This window comes from Prionailurus bengalensis, chromosome B1 (genome assembly GCF_016509475.1).
Source record: "Prionailurus bengalensis isolate Pbe53 chromosome B1, Fcat_Pben_1.1_paternal_pri, whole genome shotgun sequence".
Taxonomy (NCBI): Eukaryota; Metazoa; Chordata; class Mammalia; order Carnivora; family Felidae; genus Prionailurus; species Prionailurus bengalensis.
This window is the reverse complement of record NC_057344.1, coordinates 43,834,304-43,849,457: the sequence shown is the minus strand read 5'-3', so window position 1 is coordinate 43,849,457 and position 15,154 is coordinate 43,834,304. Positions and strand designations below refer to the sequence as shown.

Sequence of the window (15,154 nt, the reverse complement as noted above, 5' to 3'; positions counted from 1 at the left end):
AGGAGCTTTTTGGTTTAGTACCCTCCAAGTACTACCACTGGGGTAGATCATTCAACCCCGTTTCTTCTCTATAAGTAAGGAATAAATAACCCTACAATTTAGAATTCTTCCTTGTTTCTGTTTTGAGCTGGACATACTGCCATTGGATTATGTTTTGACTTAGAATAGAATTAATGTATACTTCATTATTTGTCTCCTCTTCTTCACTCTTTAGCACAGTGACTATGCACACAGATACTTGTGATCATAATAAATGTCATTCATGTGCCTGGATAAATATTTGGAGAAGTAGAAGTGCTGTTTGGGCACTAGGGTTATGGCAGTGAACGAAACAGACAAAATCCATGTTCTTATGGCGCTTCCATTTTAGTGGGGTTGGGGGAGGAGACAAAAAACAAAGAACTAAGGTAGATTGATGTAGATTACTTAAGGTGGTAATGCGTGCTCTTGAGAAAATTATAGCAGCAGGGTGGATAATGAGTGCTGGGTGAGGGTAAGGGTGGGGTAAGAGGGTTTGTACTTTTTAAGCCTGGAAAAGCCTTACTGAGAAAGTGACCCTCGAGTAAAGCAGGGGAATGAGCAATCCAGGCAGATATTTGGGGAAGGAATATAGCATTATGAAACAATCCTCAGACTCTTCAGAATTTTTCTCAGATGACACGATGGTGGTGATTTTATATCATATGACTGACCAAGAGCAGAGAGGATAGAACAGCACATGCCAAAGCTATGACAATGGAAGGAGCTTAGTATTTTTTTTGTTGTTTTCTTTCTTTCTTTCTTTCTTTCTTTCTTTCTTTCTTTCTTTCTTTCTTTCATTTTATTTTTAGTTTTCATCCTTTTCTTATTGAAGTATAATTAACATACAGTTTTATATTAGTGCCAGGTATGCAGTATTATGATACAACAATTTTATACATTACTCAGTGCTCGCCATGTTAAGTGTAGTGACCATCTGTCACCAAACAATGTTATTACCATTTTACTGACTATATTTTCTATGCTGTACTTTTCATTTCCATTGTCTTTTTTGTCACCAGAAGTTTGTAACTAGGAGCTTGGTATTTTTGATGCCTAAGTTGAGATCGAAGTAGATCACAGGCTCGCATTCAGATGTGGAAGCAGAGTGCCAGATTCTGTAACTTGGTCTAGGCCTTCAAATTGAGATGTTGATGAGCCCTAGAAGAGGGGATCATGCTATTTCTTGGCAAAATGTTAACTTGGAGTCCAGAGACAGTGAGGAAAATAAGAGAACACTTCTAATAATATTATTTGTTGAGTCCCTCCATGACTTTCTTTTTTGTTAAAGAGTTAAGGCAAAGTGGAATCTCCTGCTTCTAGTGGTCACATTAAATGCTTCTGACTAATGAAGTGGTGAGTTGCTGGGGAAGTTGTTTCAGAGTTGTTTGAGGTAGAGAAGAGGATCCCATGAACTTCAGGATGTGTAAGTGCAAGTTGTCTTATCTTAGTTTGTTGGCTCTGAGATGCTGTCCATTGTAAGGCACACTATTGTTTAATATACCACTAATTAAGAAAGAAACAGAGTCCTACCAGTTTGACTGCTCTGCCTTTGTATGATGCATCCTGAATTCAGGAGATGTTCATTTGAGGGGAAAAAAGTGTGATTTAGGATTGATGAAATGTGGTAAGCTGTGTGAAGATACAAAATCATAAAAGCGTACAAATGTCAACTTTTGGATAATTAGAACTAGAGATAATCTCTTGAAACTAAGAAATTCATTTCACTTAAACAAAAGGAAGAATTACTTTATACTGGAGGTAATACTTGGACAGACTTAATAGAAATAATCCCTGAAGTTACAGCTGAATTATAAATGAATTTAAGAAGAGTTTAGATGGACATGCAGATGATTTCCCACAATAAGTTATTAAAGGAAGGTAGGGGTGATCAGTGTGTGTGTGTGTGTGTGTGTGTGTGTGTGTGAGAGAGAGAGAGAGAGAGAGAGAGAGAGAGAGAGAGAAAATCCCAAGCACACTTCTGCTGCCAGCGCAGAGCCTGATGAGGGGCTCAATCCCACAAACTGCGAGATCATGGCCTGAGCCAAAACGAAGAGCTGGATGCTTAACCAACTGAGCCACCTAGGTGCCCCTGTCAGAGTATATTTTTATTAAGAACAGTTATAAAGTTCTATAAAACAATTTCAGTCAGTGCTAAATTATTTTAATTCAGGATAATTTCCAGTATCTTATAAATACCTGTTTTTGAAAAGTAATTTATAAGATGGTGTTTTATTGTTTTTTTTCTCCTTCTCTGTGCATTTAGGTATCTTATATTATTCAAGCTGAAGGAAAAGAGCATATTATTCACTTGGAAAAGAACAAGTAAGAAATTTAATTTACTTTGGCTTTTTAGTAATTTGTTTAAAAATATTATATATTTTTAAGAAAGTATATTTTAAGTAGTATATTTAAATTGTATATTTAGTTAGATATTGTTTAGTAGATGGATAAAAAGGTGAGGATAACAAGAGTAGCAGTGTGGAAAAAGCCATACTATTTGGTGTTTCCATTGACATTAAGGCAAGCGAAAATAAATTTACAGAAAGCTGTATTTCAGAAGAAAAGTTTTTAATTGTGATAGGCCCAAGGAACAATTGAGCAGAGGTAAAGAAGTCTTTAATAGTTAGTATCAGTCTGCTAGTGCTGCCATAACAAAATACCAGAGACTTAAAAAAAGGAAGTTTATTTTCTCACAAGTTATGGAGACCAGAAGTCCAAGATCAAGGTGCTATCTGGGCTGGTGTCTGGTGAGGACTCTCCCCTTGAGTTACAGATGGCCATCTTCTCACGCTGTGTTCACTTACATGGCCTCCTTGGTGTGGGGGGTGAAGGGTGGGAAAGGAGCAAGCTCTCTTGTGTCTCTTCTAATAGGGACACTAATGTTGTCAGCTCAGGACCTCACCCTTTATGACCTTATTTAACCATGATTACTTCCTTCGTGCCCCATTTCCAAATACAACCACACTGGTGGTGAGGGTTTCAAAATATGAATGTTTCTATGGTGTGGGGGAGGGACACAAACGTGTAGAACACAATAGTAGTCTCTCATCTACCCCCCTTTTAAAAAAAATTTTTTTTTAACATTTATTTATTATTGAGAGAGAGAGAGACAGAGCACGAGTGGGGGAGGGGCAGAGAGCGAGGGACACACAGAATCTGAAGTTGATTCCAGGCTCCGAGCTGTTAGCACAGAGCCTTGCAGGGTTCGAACTCACAAACCGTGAGATCATGACCTGAGCCGAAAGTTGGATGCCCAACCGATTGAGCCACCCAGGCGCCCTTCATCTCCCCCCTTTTTTAAAAAAAAAAGTTTATTTATTTTTGAGAGAGAATGTGCAAGCGGGGGAGGGGCAGAGAGATGGGGACAAAGGATCCAAAGCGGGTTCTTTGCTGACAGGCTGACAGCAGCAAGCCCAATGTGGGGCTCAAACTCACAAACCTCGAGATCATGACCTGAGCCAAAGTCAGACACTCAACCAACTGAGCCACCCAGCTGTTCCTCACATCCCCATTTTAATCCCTTCTCTGCATTTTGGCATGTTTTCTCCTAATCCCACCTTGGTAACCTGTGTTCTTTGGCTGTCTTTTTGAAATGCCAAGTTTTTAAGCATGCTGAGTCACCCAACTTTCCTATGGCCTGTCTTCTCCCATCTTTCCCTTTTCTTACGCAGCAAAACTTCTAATATCTTTAGTGAGAGATCCTAGAAAAAAAAAGCCACACGATAGACCCATTTACAATGAGGTATGAATGAAGGGATGCTAAGTGTTTCTGTCTAAGGAAGTGCTGCTCAAAGCCTAGTTCTGGAACCTCTGCACAGCCGCTGAGAGTTTGTCAGAGATGCCAGTTCACAGGCCTAACTCTAGAAAGAACCAGAATTTTGGGAGGTGTCATAGCAATCTGTGTTTTAACAGGATTTCCTGATTTTTTTTTGCATCCTCAAGTTTGAGTAAGACTTTTTATCTAGAAGAGGATGTTCACCCAAAGGGTTTGAGTCTCCTTGGCAGAATTTCAGCAATGTGACAGATATTTTCAGACAGACTTTCTGAAGTCTTCTACTGTATTTGATGGATGTTAACATTTATTGAACACTTTTTTTGTGTGTGTGTGTGTTCCAGGCACTGTATTAGGTACTTTTAGGTATAGTATTTATTTAATTCTCACAAAACTCCTGAAGGATCCTGCTTGACTCCAATGTAGTGATGTCGCTATGTAAAAAAAAAAAAAAATCTAATAGATCTAAATATTTTATTCTCATCCTTCCTGTAGGTGTAAATCAATTAAAATTAATGTCAATAAAATAATACAGTTGACCCTGGATCAACATGGGTTTGAACTGATGGGTCAACTTATACATATAATAAATATATGTACAATACTGTAGACGTATTTTTTCCTTATGATTTTCTTAACATTTTTTGGCTTACTTTATTGTAAGAATATAGTATATAATACATACAATGTGTAAAATATGTGTTAATTGACTGCTTATGTTATCAGTAAGACTTCCAGTCAGTGATGGCTATCAGTAGTTAAGTTTTTGGGGAGTCAAAAATTATGTGTGGATTTTTGACTGTGTGGGGTGTCAGCGCCCTGAACTCCTGTGTTGTTCAAGGGTCCACTGTAGTTCCTTATTTTTTGCATAGGTTTCATCTTACAAAACATTTTCACAACCTTGATCTCATTTATCATATTGTTAATAACAACTTAATTCTTGAGCAGTGTTTGTTGTCCTCATTTTATGCATAAGAATACTAAGGTTCAGGAAGGTTACTGCCTTGCTCAGTATCACAGTTTGTAATGGTTCAAGCTGGGGCACAAATCCAGGTCATTTGACTGGAAGTCTGGTGATCCAAATATATGTGCTATGTATACTCTACATTACTATGCTTCTTGATTTGGTGGCAAATGGTACCTTCCCAGGCATTTGTTTGAGTGTCTTTGAAAGGTGGTTATCAAAGCTATGATCACCAATGAAAAAAAGTTAGGGTAGATAGCCTAGAATAAAATGGCTCAGATACATTCTCTGTAATAATGGAGAAGTTATGACATTCAATAAAAGAGTGACTATATTGTAGCAAATGCTTATTTTTTCCTTCCATTGCTTCTAGAATAGTGGTCTTAACTCTTTTTGGGTCTCCCTTGAGAATTTGGTAAAAGCCATTGAACCCTTCTTGTGGAGGAGGGTACATAGTCACTTATATGGAGTATTTGGCAGGAACTGGGGGTTGTGGGAAAGAAGAGGTCACATCTTTCTCTGCCTATGAGGAGCAAATTTAAAAATTAAATACAAGGGTAAGTTAAATGAGAGGTTACATGTCACTTTTACTATTGATAAGGGCTGGGTTGGAGGATTTAGCTTAGAATGAAAGCCCAACGGACCTACTAATCCTGAACCCTAGTATTAGGCAGATTTAGTTATTTATGTGAATGCCACATAGTGGCAAGTTTGCTTCTGGAGAAGCATAGTAGAATTCTCTCTCACTGGGTAGGCAGTGACTTCCAAAGAGGAAGATAAGCAGAGCAAAGCAAACTATCTTTCGGATTCACCACTAGAGGGAGACACGTGTGTGTGTGTGTGTGTGTGTGTGTGTGTGTGTGTGTGTGTGCGCGCGCGCGCGCATGTGTTGGGGAGAGAGAAGGGGAGACAGTGCAGTGATGAACGAATTAAAAGGACTGAAGACTCCACAGGCTACTCCCAAGTTTATTCAAGTTGCCTTTAATAAAGGTAAATGATACAGTGCATCAGGACAGAGAAAGTGCAGAGAATCAAGGGGTTTGAAAACTTTATGCAAAGCCCCTCAGGGTCCTTTCTCAGTTGCACAGATGTGCTTTGTCTTCAGTTTAACAAACCTCTGAGATAGTGTGTAGCATCTATTTTCATGGGAGCCCAGGCACAGGTTTACACAAGGCATCTTTTATACTACTCTGGTCATGTAGCCCAAATCAGGCTCTGTAGCTCATTACTCTGCATGCAAACCATCAATCTCTCCGTCTCTAAACAGTACAGGGAAGCTGGTCCTGGCTGCCTCCAGGGGGAGTTTAGAACGTTAAATGGTGTATTCTAAATCACCAGCTAGCACGTTGCCTCCCTGACTTGTCCATAATCCCTGGAGATAAGCGTAAAGCTGCTCCAGTTCTGCTGCAAATGACAGATTGTTTGCTTGACCAAACTTCAGTCAGGCTGCTGACCTTCTTTCTAGGTGTATCAGTGCACTTTCTTGTAAAATCCAGTTTTGGCAAGAACCCTGCTAAGTCAGTTTGACAAGAACCACCACCCCCCTTGCCCTTGATCACTGTGGACATGTAACCAGGTTACTCATCCTTTACCATCCCCAGGTGAGGTCTGATCACCCTGGCTTGTCTTAAGCAAGAATCTCTTAGGTTGTGTTAGCTAGAACCCCCCTCACCCCTGAAGTTTCCTCTTAGTAATTTTCTATCCATTGACCCCTCTACCCTGCCCCTTGGCTATAAATTCCCACTTGTCCATGCTGTATTTGGAGTTAATTCTTACCTCTTTCCTCCACTGTGAAATCCCATTGCAGTAGTCCTTACACTCAGTGCAATGGACTTGAATAAAGTCTGCCTTACTGATGTGGTTTGAAATGGGGTTTGGGAGCCAATGGCTGAGAAAGAATTCTTGAGATTTTTTTGGTGCAAAAAGATGTTTTCATTATAGCACAGGAACAGGACCTGTGGGCAGAAAGAGCTGCGTTATAAGTGTGAGGAGTGACTGATTATATAAGATTTTGTATGTTCTGGAGGGGATGGTAATTTTAGCATCCCAGGAAATTGAGTCTATAGGTTTCTGAAAGTCTGGTTATTGATAAGATTGCTTTTTTCTTGTAAATCATTAAGACAGTTGCAAACTGATACGGATTTATGTTCTGCCTGACTGTGATCTCTATCAGTTGGCCATTTGTTTTTCCCCTTCCTCTGTTCTTGGGCAGCCAGGAGTGCCTGAGGAGTGTCACACATATCCACATGGTGGGGGGTTACAGGGTGTTGGCTTATGCTTAGCCCTCAGCTTGCCTTCTGCTCTCTCATCATTACCATCTTTTTTTTTTTTTTAATTTTTTTTTTCAACGTTTATTTATTTTTGGGACAGAGAGAGACAGAGCATGAACGGGGGAGGGGCAGAGAGAGAGGGAGACACAGAATCGGAAACAGGCTCCAGGCTCTGAGCCATCAGCCCAGAGCCTGACGTGGGGCTCGAACTCACGGACCGCGAGATCGTGACCTGGCTGAAGTCGGACGCTTAACCGACTGCGCCACCCAGGTGCCCCTCTCATCATTACCATCTTTAACAGCGTCATTGAGGGGCACCTGGGTGGCTCAATTGGCTAAGCATTCGACTCTTGGTTTCGGCTCAGGTCATGATCTGGTGATTAGTGAGTCTGAATCCTGCATTGGGCTCCATACTGACAGCAAGGAGTTTGCTTGGGATTCTCTATCTCCTCTCTCTGCCCCTCCTCCGCTTATGCAAGAGTGCACACATGTGCGTGCTTACTCTCTCTTTCAAAATTAAACTTTTTAAAAAAAGTGTCATTGATATTTTTTTTTCTTTGGCAGTCATGGTGCCATGACTTAGGTGGGGTCAGATTCATCATTGGACCCTCAGACCTCTCACCTAGGGCCCTAAGTATGTACCTATCTTTGAAGCCTTTGTCTTTATTACTGGCTAATTGATTGGGGATCCATAGGTGAATCTGACTCTTGAACTATTGCTTCAGACAAATGTCTGTTGAAGCTGGTAAGGACAGATTTTGATTTTTAAGATTTGGTTATACTCTCTGAAGCTGGGTTAAAGTCGCAAGCTTTTTTGCAAGGTACCTGCTGGGCTGGAGGTCTTCCTGGCTCCTTGTTCTGTGTAGGGAGTGGGGATTATTCCCTGACTTCCTGGGCTGGAAGACTCTTCTTCCTTACTCTCTGTGAGGTCTCTCTCTCCTCTTCTGTTGCATCCCACTTCTCCCAGGGGAATTTCTCGGTCAACGAGTTTGAAACGCTTTTCTCAAACTCCTGATGACTTTCTGCTGGGCCTACTTCCTTTCTTGTTGGCATGATTTTGCTGAGGATAATTTGGAACTTCGTTGGCCATTTTGGGAAACTTGAGATCTCCCCAGATTGACTCCCAATACCTCTCCCTTCCCGCTGCTGCTGCTCCTCCTTCCTCCTTTTACCACCTTCAGTCTTCTGCCCTAGATCCTTTGACTCCTTTGAGATGTTCCTATTCAAGCCCCTATGTTCTCCATCCCTCTGTCCACCCTTGCTGCCTTTCCCGTCCCACTTCAGCCCTTCGGCTTTCTACAGCCACTGGAATTGTAGGTGCCCTGGCCTCCGCTGGGGCCTCTTAAGGGAGTCAGGTACCCCTGAGAGCGACTACCTAAGGCTCAGAAGAGAAACAAAAGACTCTTTGGAAATAGAGCTGGATGATTTGCCCATGCATGGGCTGGAAACATCCAGACAGCACTTAGATGTCTTCTAGTCACTCACCTAAAATTTAGCTCATTGCCTTCATATTACATTATCACAACAAAAGAAAATCTTAAAAAGTCTCCACAGTTATTGGTAGGCAGGTAACCTTAACTTGGTCCATTTGCCAGAAACACAGTTTGGATGAAAAAACAAAGTGGGGATAAACCAGTGAGATTGTATTACTGTTGTACTGATTCATAGCTGAAATTTTGAAATGGAAGCTATAGGATCTCTATTTGTATCTGTCTATATATGTTTATATATATATACATATATATATGTTATACATATATATGTTTATATATGTATATTCTAGATGTGTGGTAGTTTTCTACTTCTGGATGGTATTAACAAATTAATTCATAAAATTCCTTAATGGAGTTCTATTAAAATTGGTCTGGAGACAATGAACACTTACATAAATTAAGTTTTCTTAACATTCAGAAGTATAGAAAGTAACCTGTCTTTTGTTTTTTGTTTTTTAAGTTCACATGATCTGGGATGACCTTTGGTAAATAAAGCTAGCTTTAAAATTATTGCTAAACTTATTGATAAACTCTGACTACTTCAGAGTTGTCAGAGTTGCAGATACAAAGTTTTTTTCTATCTCTGTTTACTAGTCAGACAAATTTGTGTCTGCTAGATGTTTAAGATTATAAACTATAAATCCAACCTAAAAACAAAATGTATAATAAAAAGGAATTGCTTGGTGCACATCAAACACAGCAGTTAGAAAAGAAAGAAGAATCATGAATAACTTTTTAGATTCTTTAGGATGTTTGCTTCTGTGATTTTTTTTTTACTTACTTCATCGGTCAACAGGAAAAATAACTTAAGATGATGGATGGCTAGCTTTGTTTAGTTAATGTCTTATGAAATTTTCATGGGTAATTCAAGTATAATTATTAAGATCAAGTAAATTAAATAGATATGAATGGAATAAAAGATTATAAATGAACTTTTCATTGATCATTCTGTTTTATGATAGTTCTCCTTAAGAATAGTTTCAAAACCTTTTTCATAACTTTAAACATTAAAGCTATACTAAGTTAAGGATGGATATTTATTGACCATCTAGATCATTTCCAAATTAGAGAAATATTGAGACATTAATTGCTGAACATTAATTTTATTTTACTTTTGGTATCTCATTTTTAATATGGTATAGAAAAGCTGAATATATTTAGTTCTATAAGTAAGTGTGATAAAGTTATACTATGAAAATGACATGTCTATAGAAATGATATATTCTTAAACTTGCTATATTATGATAGTATGTTGAGTATGTGATAGTGAGTTTGCAATTGTCTGCTTCCTACTTTTCACTGAAAATTTGGGTTTCAGATGGTTAAAAATATCAATATATGTAAATGAAACTACTAGGAATAGTAATAGTAAAGAAAAACTGTATTCAGGGAAAGTAAGATGTATTTTTGGTGAGGAAAGTTATGAAGGACGCGTTTTTGTTAAGGGAAGAAGAGAGTAATTTTACTGGAAAGTAGAATGGACTGGTTGTTCCAGAATGAGAAAGAAGAAAAGAGTAGGAGAAAAACTGAATGGATATAAGAAAAAAATTTTGTAAGATTTGTGGAAAAGGAACCTTAGAAAAGGAATCTTTCTTTTTCTGGTCAAAGTTGGCCAAGATTGGATGGATTTATTTGTATTTATTATTAAACAAAATTGTTTTTAATTAAAAAAAAATTTGCCTTTGTACTAATAGTACATTGATGTAAAACCATTATTTGATTTTCTCTCAATGTTAAAACAGCAAAGTTTCTTTTGGTTTGCTCTTAATAAGAAATTGTAAAAAAAAGTTGATTTTCTTTACCTTGTAAGTAATATGCCTGGGAAAACAAGATTTTGTGTTTTAAAATAATTTTTTGTGCTTCATATTATGTTGATCAGTTCTTTGACTATTGATGAAAACCAGGTCTTCTTAATTGTAAGAGGCTAAGAAGTTTTACAACCATGTAACTTTCTGTGTTTGCCTTTGATATCTTTTAATTGTGATTTTGGTTAAGTGGATGACTAAGGATTGTTTTACAGTGACTGTGATCTTCTTTAGTCAAGTGATCAAACCTTCTGACATGACAACTTCTCCATATCAGATTCTAAGTGAAGTCTTTTTGACCTTAGACTAACTTTGAGATTTCCTAGATGACCCTTGGAAAATCTCATGGGTTTTGTCTCTTATAAAAAGAGAGATGTATAACTAATTACGTGTATTTGATATGTTAAATTACATGGGAAGCATTGTCAAATAAGTGATGATAAGCCTTCTTAGGTTACATGTGTGTGGATATGTTACTATTACAGGTTATTTCAGAAATTGTATGATAATCATAGAAATTTATCAGTGCTGTCATTGTTGAATTATTACCTTAAATTGCTGTATGTCACAGAAATAACGAAATGTCCTTGTCAATAGCATTATAATGAAATCTTGTCAGATCTTTAACCACAACTATTTTAGGTGTTTTGTCACAGACAGTTACTGTGATTCTTCTCTGAAAGCATTATAATTAGCTACAGGTTAGAATGCTCCTTGATGGCATCACTTAAAAAGTTTCAGACCTTGCCATTAGATTAAGAATGCCAGAACTAATGAAGAAACTGATGGATTCATAAAAACTGCTAACACAAGATTAAGTAGAACAAGACTTAATTACGTGGGCCTGAATGAACTGATGAGGATTATTATAATTTTTTTATGACTTTTTGTTGAAACATTTCTGGTTCTTTAATGTTTTGTTTCCCAAATTTAAGGAAAACTTTTTTTAAATTTCTAAAATTTTTATTTTTTTAATTTAAATCCAAGTAGTTAACATATAATGTAATAATGATTTCAGGAGTAAAATTTAATGATTCATCACCTATATGTAACACCCAGTGCTCATCCCAACAAGTGTTCTCCTTAATGCCCCTCACCCATTTAGCCTATCCCCCCACCCAACACTCTGCCAGCAACCCTCAGTTTGTTCTCTGTATTTAAGAGTCTCTTATAGTTTGTCCCCCTCTCTGTTTTTATGTTATTTCTGCTTCCCTTCCCTTAAGTTCATCTGTTTTGTTTCTTAAATTCCACATATGAGTGAAATCATATGATATTTGTCTTTCTTTGGCTAATTTCACTTAGCATAATACACTCTAGTTCCATCCATGTGTTACAAATGGCAAGATTTCATTCTTTTTGATTACCGCGTAGTAGTCCATCACGTTTTCTTTATCCATTCATCTATCAGTGGACATTTGGGCTCTTTCCATAATTTGGCTATTGTCGATAGTGCTGCTGTAAACATTGGGATGCATGTGCCCCTTCGAATCAGCACTCCTTAATCCTTTGGATAAATACCTAGTAGTATAATTACTGGGTTTTAGGGTAGTCTATTTTTTTTTTTTTTATTAATTAAGAATTGTTTTTTTCATTTTATTCATTTTTGATAGAGAGACAGACAGAGACAGACGACAAGTGACGGAGAGGCAGAGAGAGAGAGAGGGAGACATAGAATCCAAAGCAGGCTCCAGGCTCTGAGCTGTCAGCACAGAGCCTGACATGGGGCTTGAACTCACAAACCATGAGATCATGACCTTAGCTGAAGTTGGATGCTTAACTGACTGAGCTACCCAGGCGCCCGTAGGGTAGTTCTATTTTTAATATTTTTAGGAACCTCCATACTGTTTTCCAGAGTGGCTGCACCAGTTTGCATTCCCACCAGCAGCGCAAAAGGGTTCCTCTTGCTCCACATCCTCACCAACATCTGTTGTTGCTTGAGTTGTTCATTTTAGCCATTCTGACGGGTGTGAGGTGGTATCTCATTGTGGTTTTGATTTGTATTTCCCTGATGATGAATGATGTTGAGCATCTTTTCATGTGTCCATTAGCCATCTGGATGTCTTCTTTGGAAAAGACATGTCTTTTGCCCATTTCTTCCCTGGATTTTTGTTTTTGGGTATTGAGTTTGGTAAGTTCTTTATAGATTTTGGATACTAACCCTTTATCTGATATTTCATTGGCAAATATCTTCTCTTCTTCTGTTGGCTGCCTTTTAGTTTTGCTGACTCTTTCCTTCTCTGTGAAGAAGCTTTTTATCTTGATGAGGTCTCAATAGTTCATTTTGCTTTTGTTTCCCTTGCCTCTGGAGACATGTGAGGTAGGAAGCTACTGCAGCCAAGGTCAAAAAGGTTGTTTCCTGTTTTCTCCTCTAGAATTTTGATGGTTTCCTGTCTTACGTTTAGGTCTTTCATCCATTTTGAGTTTATTTTTTGTATACGGTGTAAGAAAGTGGTCCAGGTTCATTTTGTATTTCACTGTCCAGTGTTCCCAACACCATTTGCTGAAGAGACTGTCTTTTTTCCATTGGATATACTTTCCTGCTTTGTCAAAGATTAGTTAGCCATACATTTGTGGATCTATTTCCGGGTTCTGTATTGTGTTCCATTGATCTATGTGTCTGTTCTTATGTCAGTACCATATTGTCTTGATGGTTCCAGCTTTGTAATACAGCTTGAAGTCCAGAATTTTGTGATGCATCCAGCTTTGGTTTTCTTTTTCAGGATTGCCTTGGCTATTTGGGGTCTTTTCTGGTTCCATACAAATTTTAGGATTGTTTGCTCTGCTAGCTCTGTGAGGAATGCTGGTGTTATTTTGATAGGGATTGCAGGAAACCTTTTTCTTTTTGTATATGGAATTGAACCATTGATCTTTTCTCCCTATCCAAGACCTCCAGAAATTAGAAGTTTTTAGAGAGTATCCTTATTTTCATGGCAGTATGGTTTTTTGTGGAAGTTCAGTGAGAATCTGTGAGGATCCAATTGGAAACCTTAGTTGTATTATCAAGGTTTTTGACTGGAATGTCATATTTGAGAATGATATGCATCAAATCAGGTATGATCAGACAGCATTAAGGAGCTAAGGTTGACTTTAAGGAGCCAATTTTATACCTTCCCGTCACCCCACACACCTTGGTAAAGCCAGCCTGTACCTGGCCTCTTGCAGGGTTTCCTGCCTTACAGCTGAGTAAGGAGGGTCATTTCTGGCCGGTCCAGGAACCTCTGGGTATTTTGAAAACCTTGAGAAGAGAGGAATTCTCCATACCTCTAGGCACTGCAGGCAAAATCTGATGGCTTCTAAGCCCTGAGAGGCTTTTATTTATTTTTTTATTTAAAAAAATGTTTATTTTTATTTTATTTATTTGAGAGAGAGAGAGAGAGAGAACGAGAGAACGGCAGAGAGAGAGAGAGAGAGAGAGAGAACGGCAGAGAGAGAGGGAGACAAAGGATCCAAAGTGGGCTCTGTGCTGTCAGCAGAGAGCCCTATGTGGGGCTTGAGCTCAGGAATGTGAGATCTCGGCCTCAGCAGAAGTCAGACATGTAACTGACTGAGCTGCTCAGATGCCCCATCCTGGGAGGCTTTTAGAAGTCCCATCTGAGATTCCTTATGAAATGTTCCAGGAAATGAAACTCAAACAAGGACCTGTGTGGCCAATCACTGTTTTTGCTGCACTTACGTAAATAATCAGGGCAGGTTTAATGAGACTTGACTTACTTGGCAAACAGATTAGTCTTACTTTGATTATCTTTGACAGAAATGAGGGTGACTGTAGAGAGAATATTTTTGTTTGTTTCAGTAGAAAACTCCAATGTACCCTTGCCAGTTCCATCTTGCACATTTTGCCTTTTTTTTTTTTTTTTTTACCAAATCTGAAATCTTCTGGTTTCCTCCAATATCTGGCTACCACTCTCCAAATTAACATTTCTAGTTTTTCTCCCTTCTGAGTTGGAATCATTGAGAGTTAAAACTGCCCTTTTCCTGAAGCTCTACAAGTAGAAGCTGAACAAATTGATATAAATTTCAAAAAAAAAAATTTACCACAACAATTCACATATGGGCAACCTTCCTGTCTCTTCTGGTATGGACCATTCAAAAAGTTCACCAGAACGCCTGATGCCATCACCGGGTACATTCAAATTTCCAACCAGGAAGATTTGTCGGATGGACAGTGCCATCCTCTACCATCTAAACATGCTTCGAGAATTTCAAATCTAAAAACCTTGACTGCTGCCCACTGGATTCAGAAACTGAGTTTATTTGTCTTTATTTTCATAGCAACCGTCCTCGTTAAATGCCTGACTGCTAGCACCATCCAGCAAATGTCCTTTACTACCAAGTTCCAATAGATGATTCAGCTGGTCCTTAATGAACAAAAGGATTCCAGATTCTGTCTGGATTTATATTGTTCAGAGGAAAGAAGGATGTCTCTTCTTTTCTTGAACAAGAGGGGAGACTGACAAACATTCTTTGCTTGACTAAACCTTAGGCGGTTGAACCTTTTCCTAAGTACATCATCCATGCACTTCCTTATAAAATCTGGTTTTAGCAAGAACCCCCTGGTTTCTGATCCCTCTGGACGTGTGATCAGGTTCCTCATCCTTACCACCCCCCAGGTGATTTCCTATCACCCTGGCCTATCTTCAGCGAGAATCTGTTAGGTTAGTTTAGCCAGACCACCCCTCACCACTGATATTTTCAGTTAGTAATTTCCTATCCACTGACCTCTGCCCCTTGGGTATAAATTCCCACTTGCCCATGCTGTATTTGTAGTTGATCCTTTATCTCTCATTGCAGTGGTTCTTATACTTATCACAGTGGAGCTGAATAAAGTC

The 15,154-nt window shown here is 38.6% G+C and overlaps 1 protein-coding gene across 1 annotated transcript in view; it reads left to right on the top strand.

Annotated features, from left to right (window-relative positions):
* ADAM9 (ADAM metallopeptidase domain 9) overlaps positions 1 to 15,154 on the top strand; it is a 145,732-nt gene that overhangs the window by 12,115 nt on the left and 118,463 nt on the right. Inside the window, 1 exon segment of the mRNA XM_043563717.1 lies at positions 2,285 to 2,343. Within this exon segment, the coding sequence (XP_043419652.1) occupies positions 2,285 to 2,343 (59 nt within the window).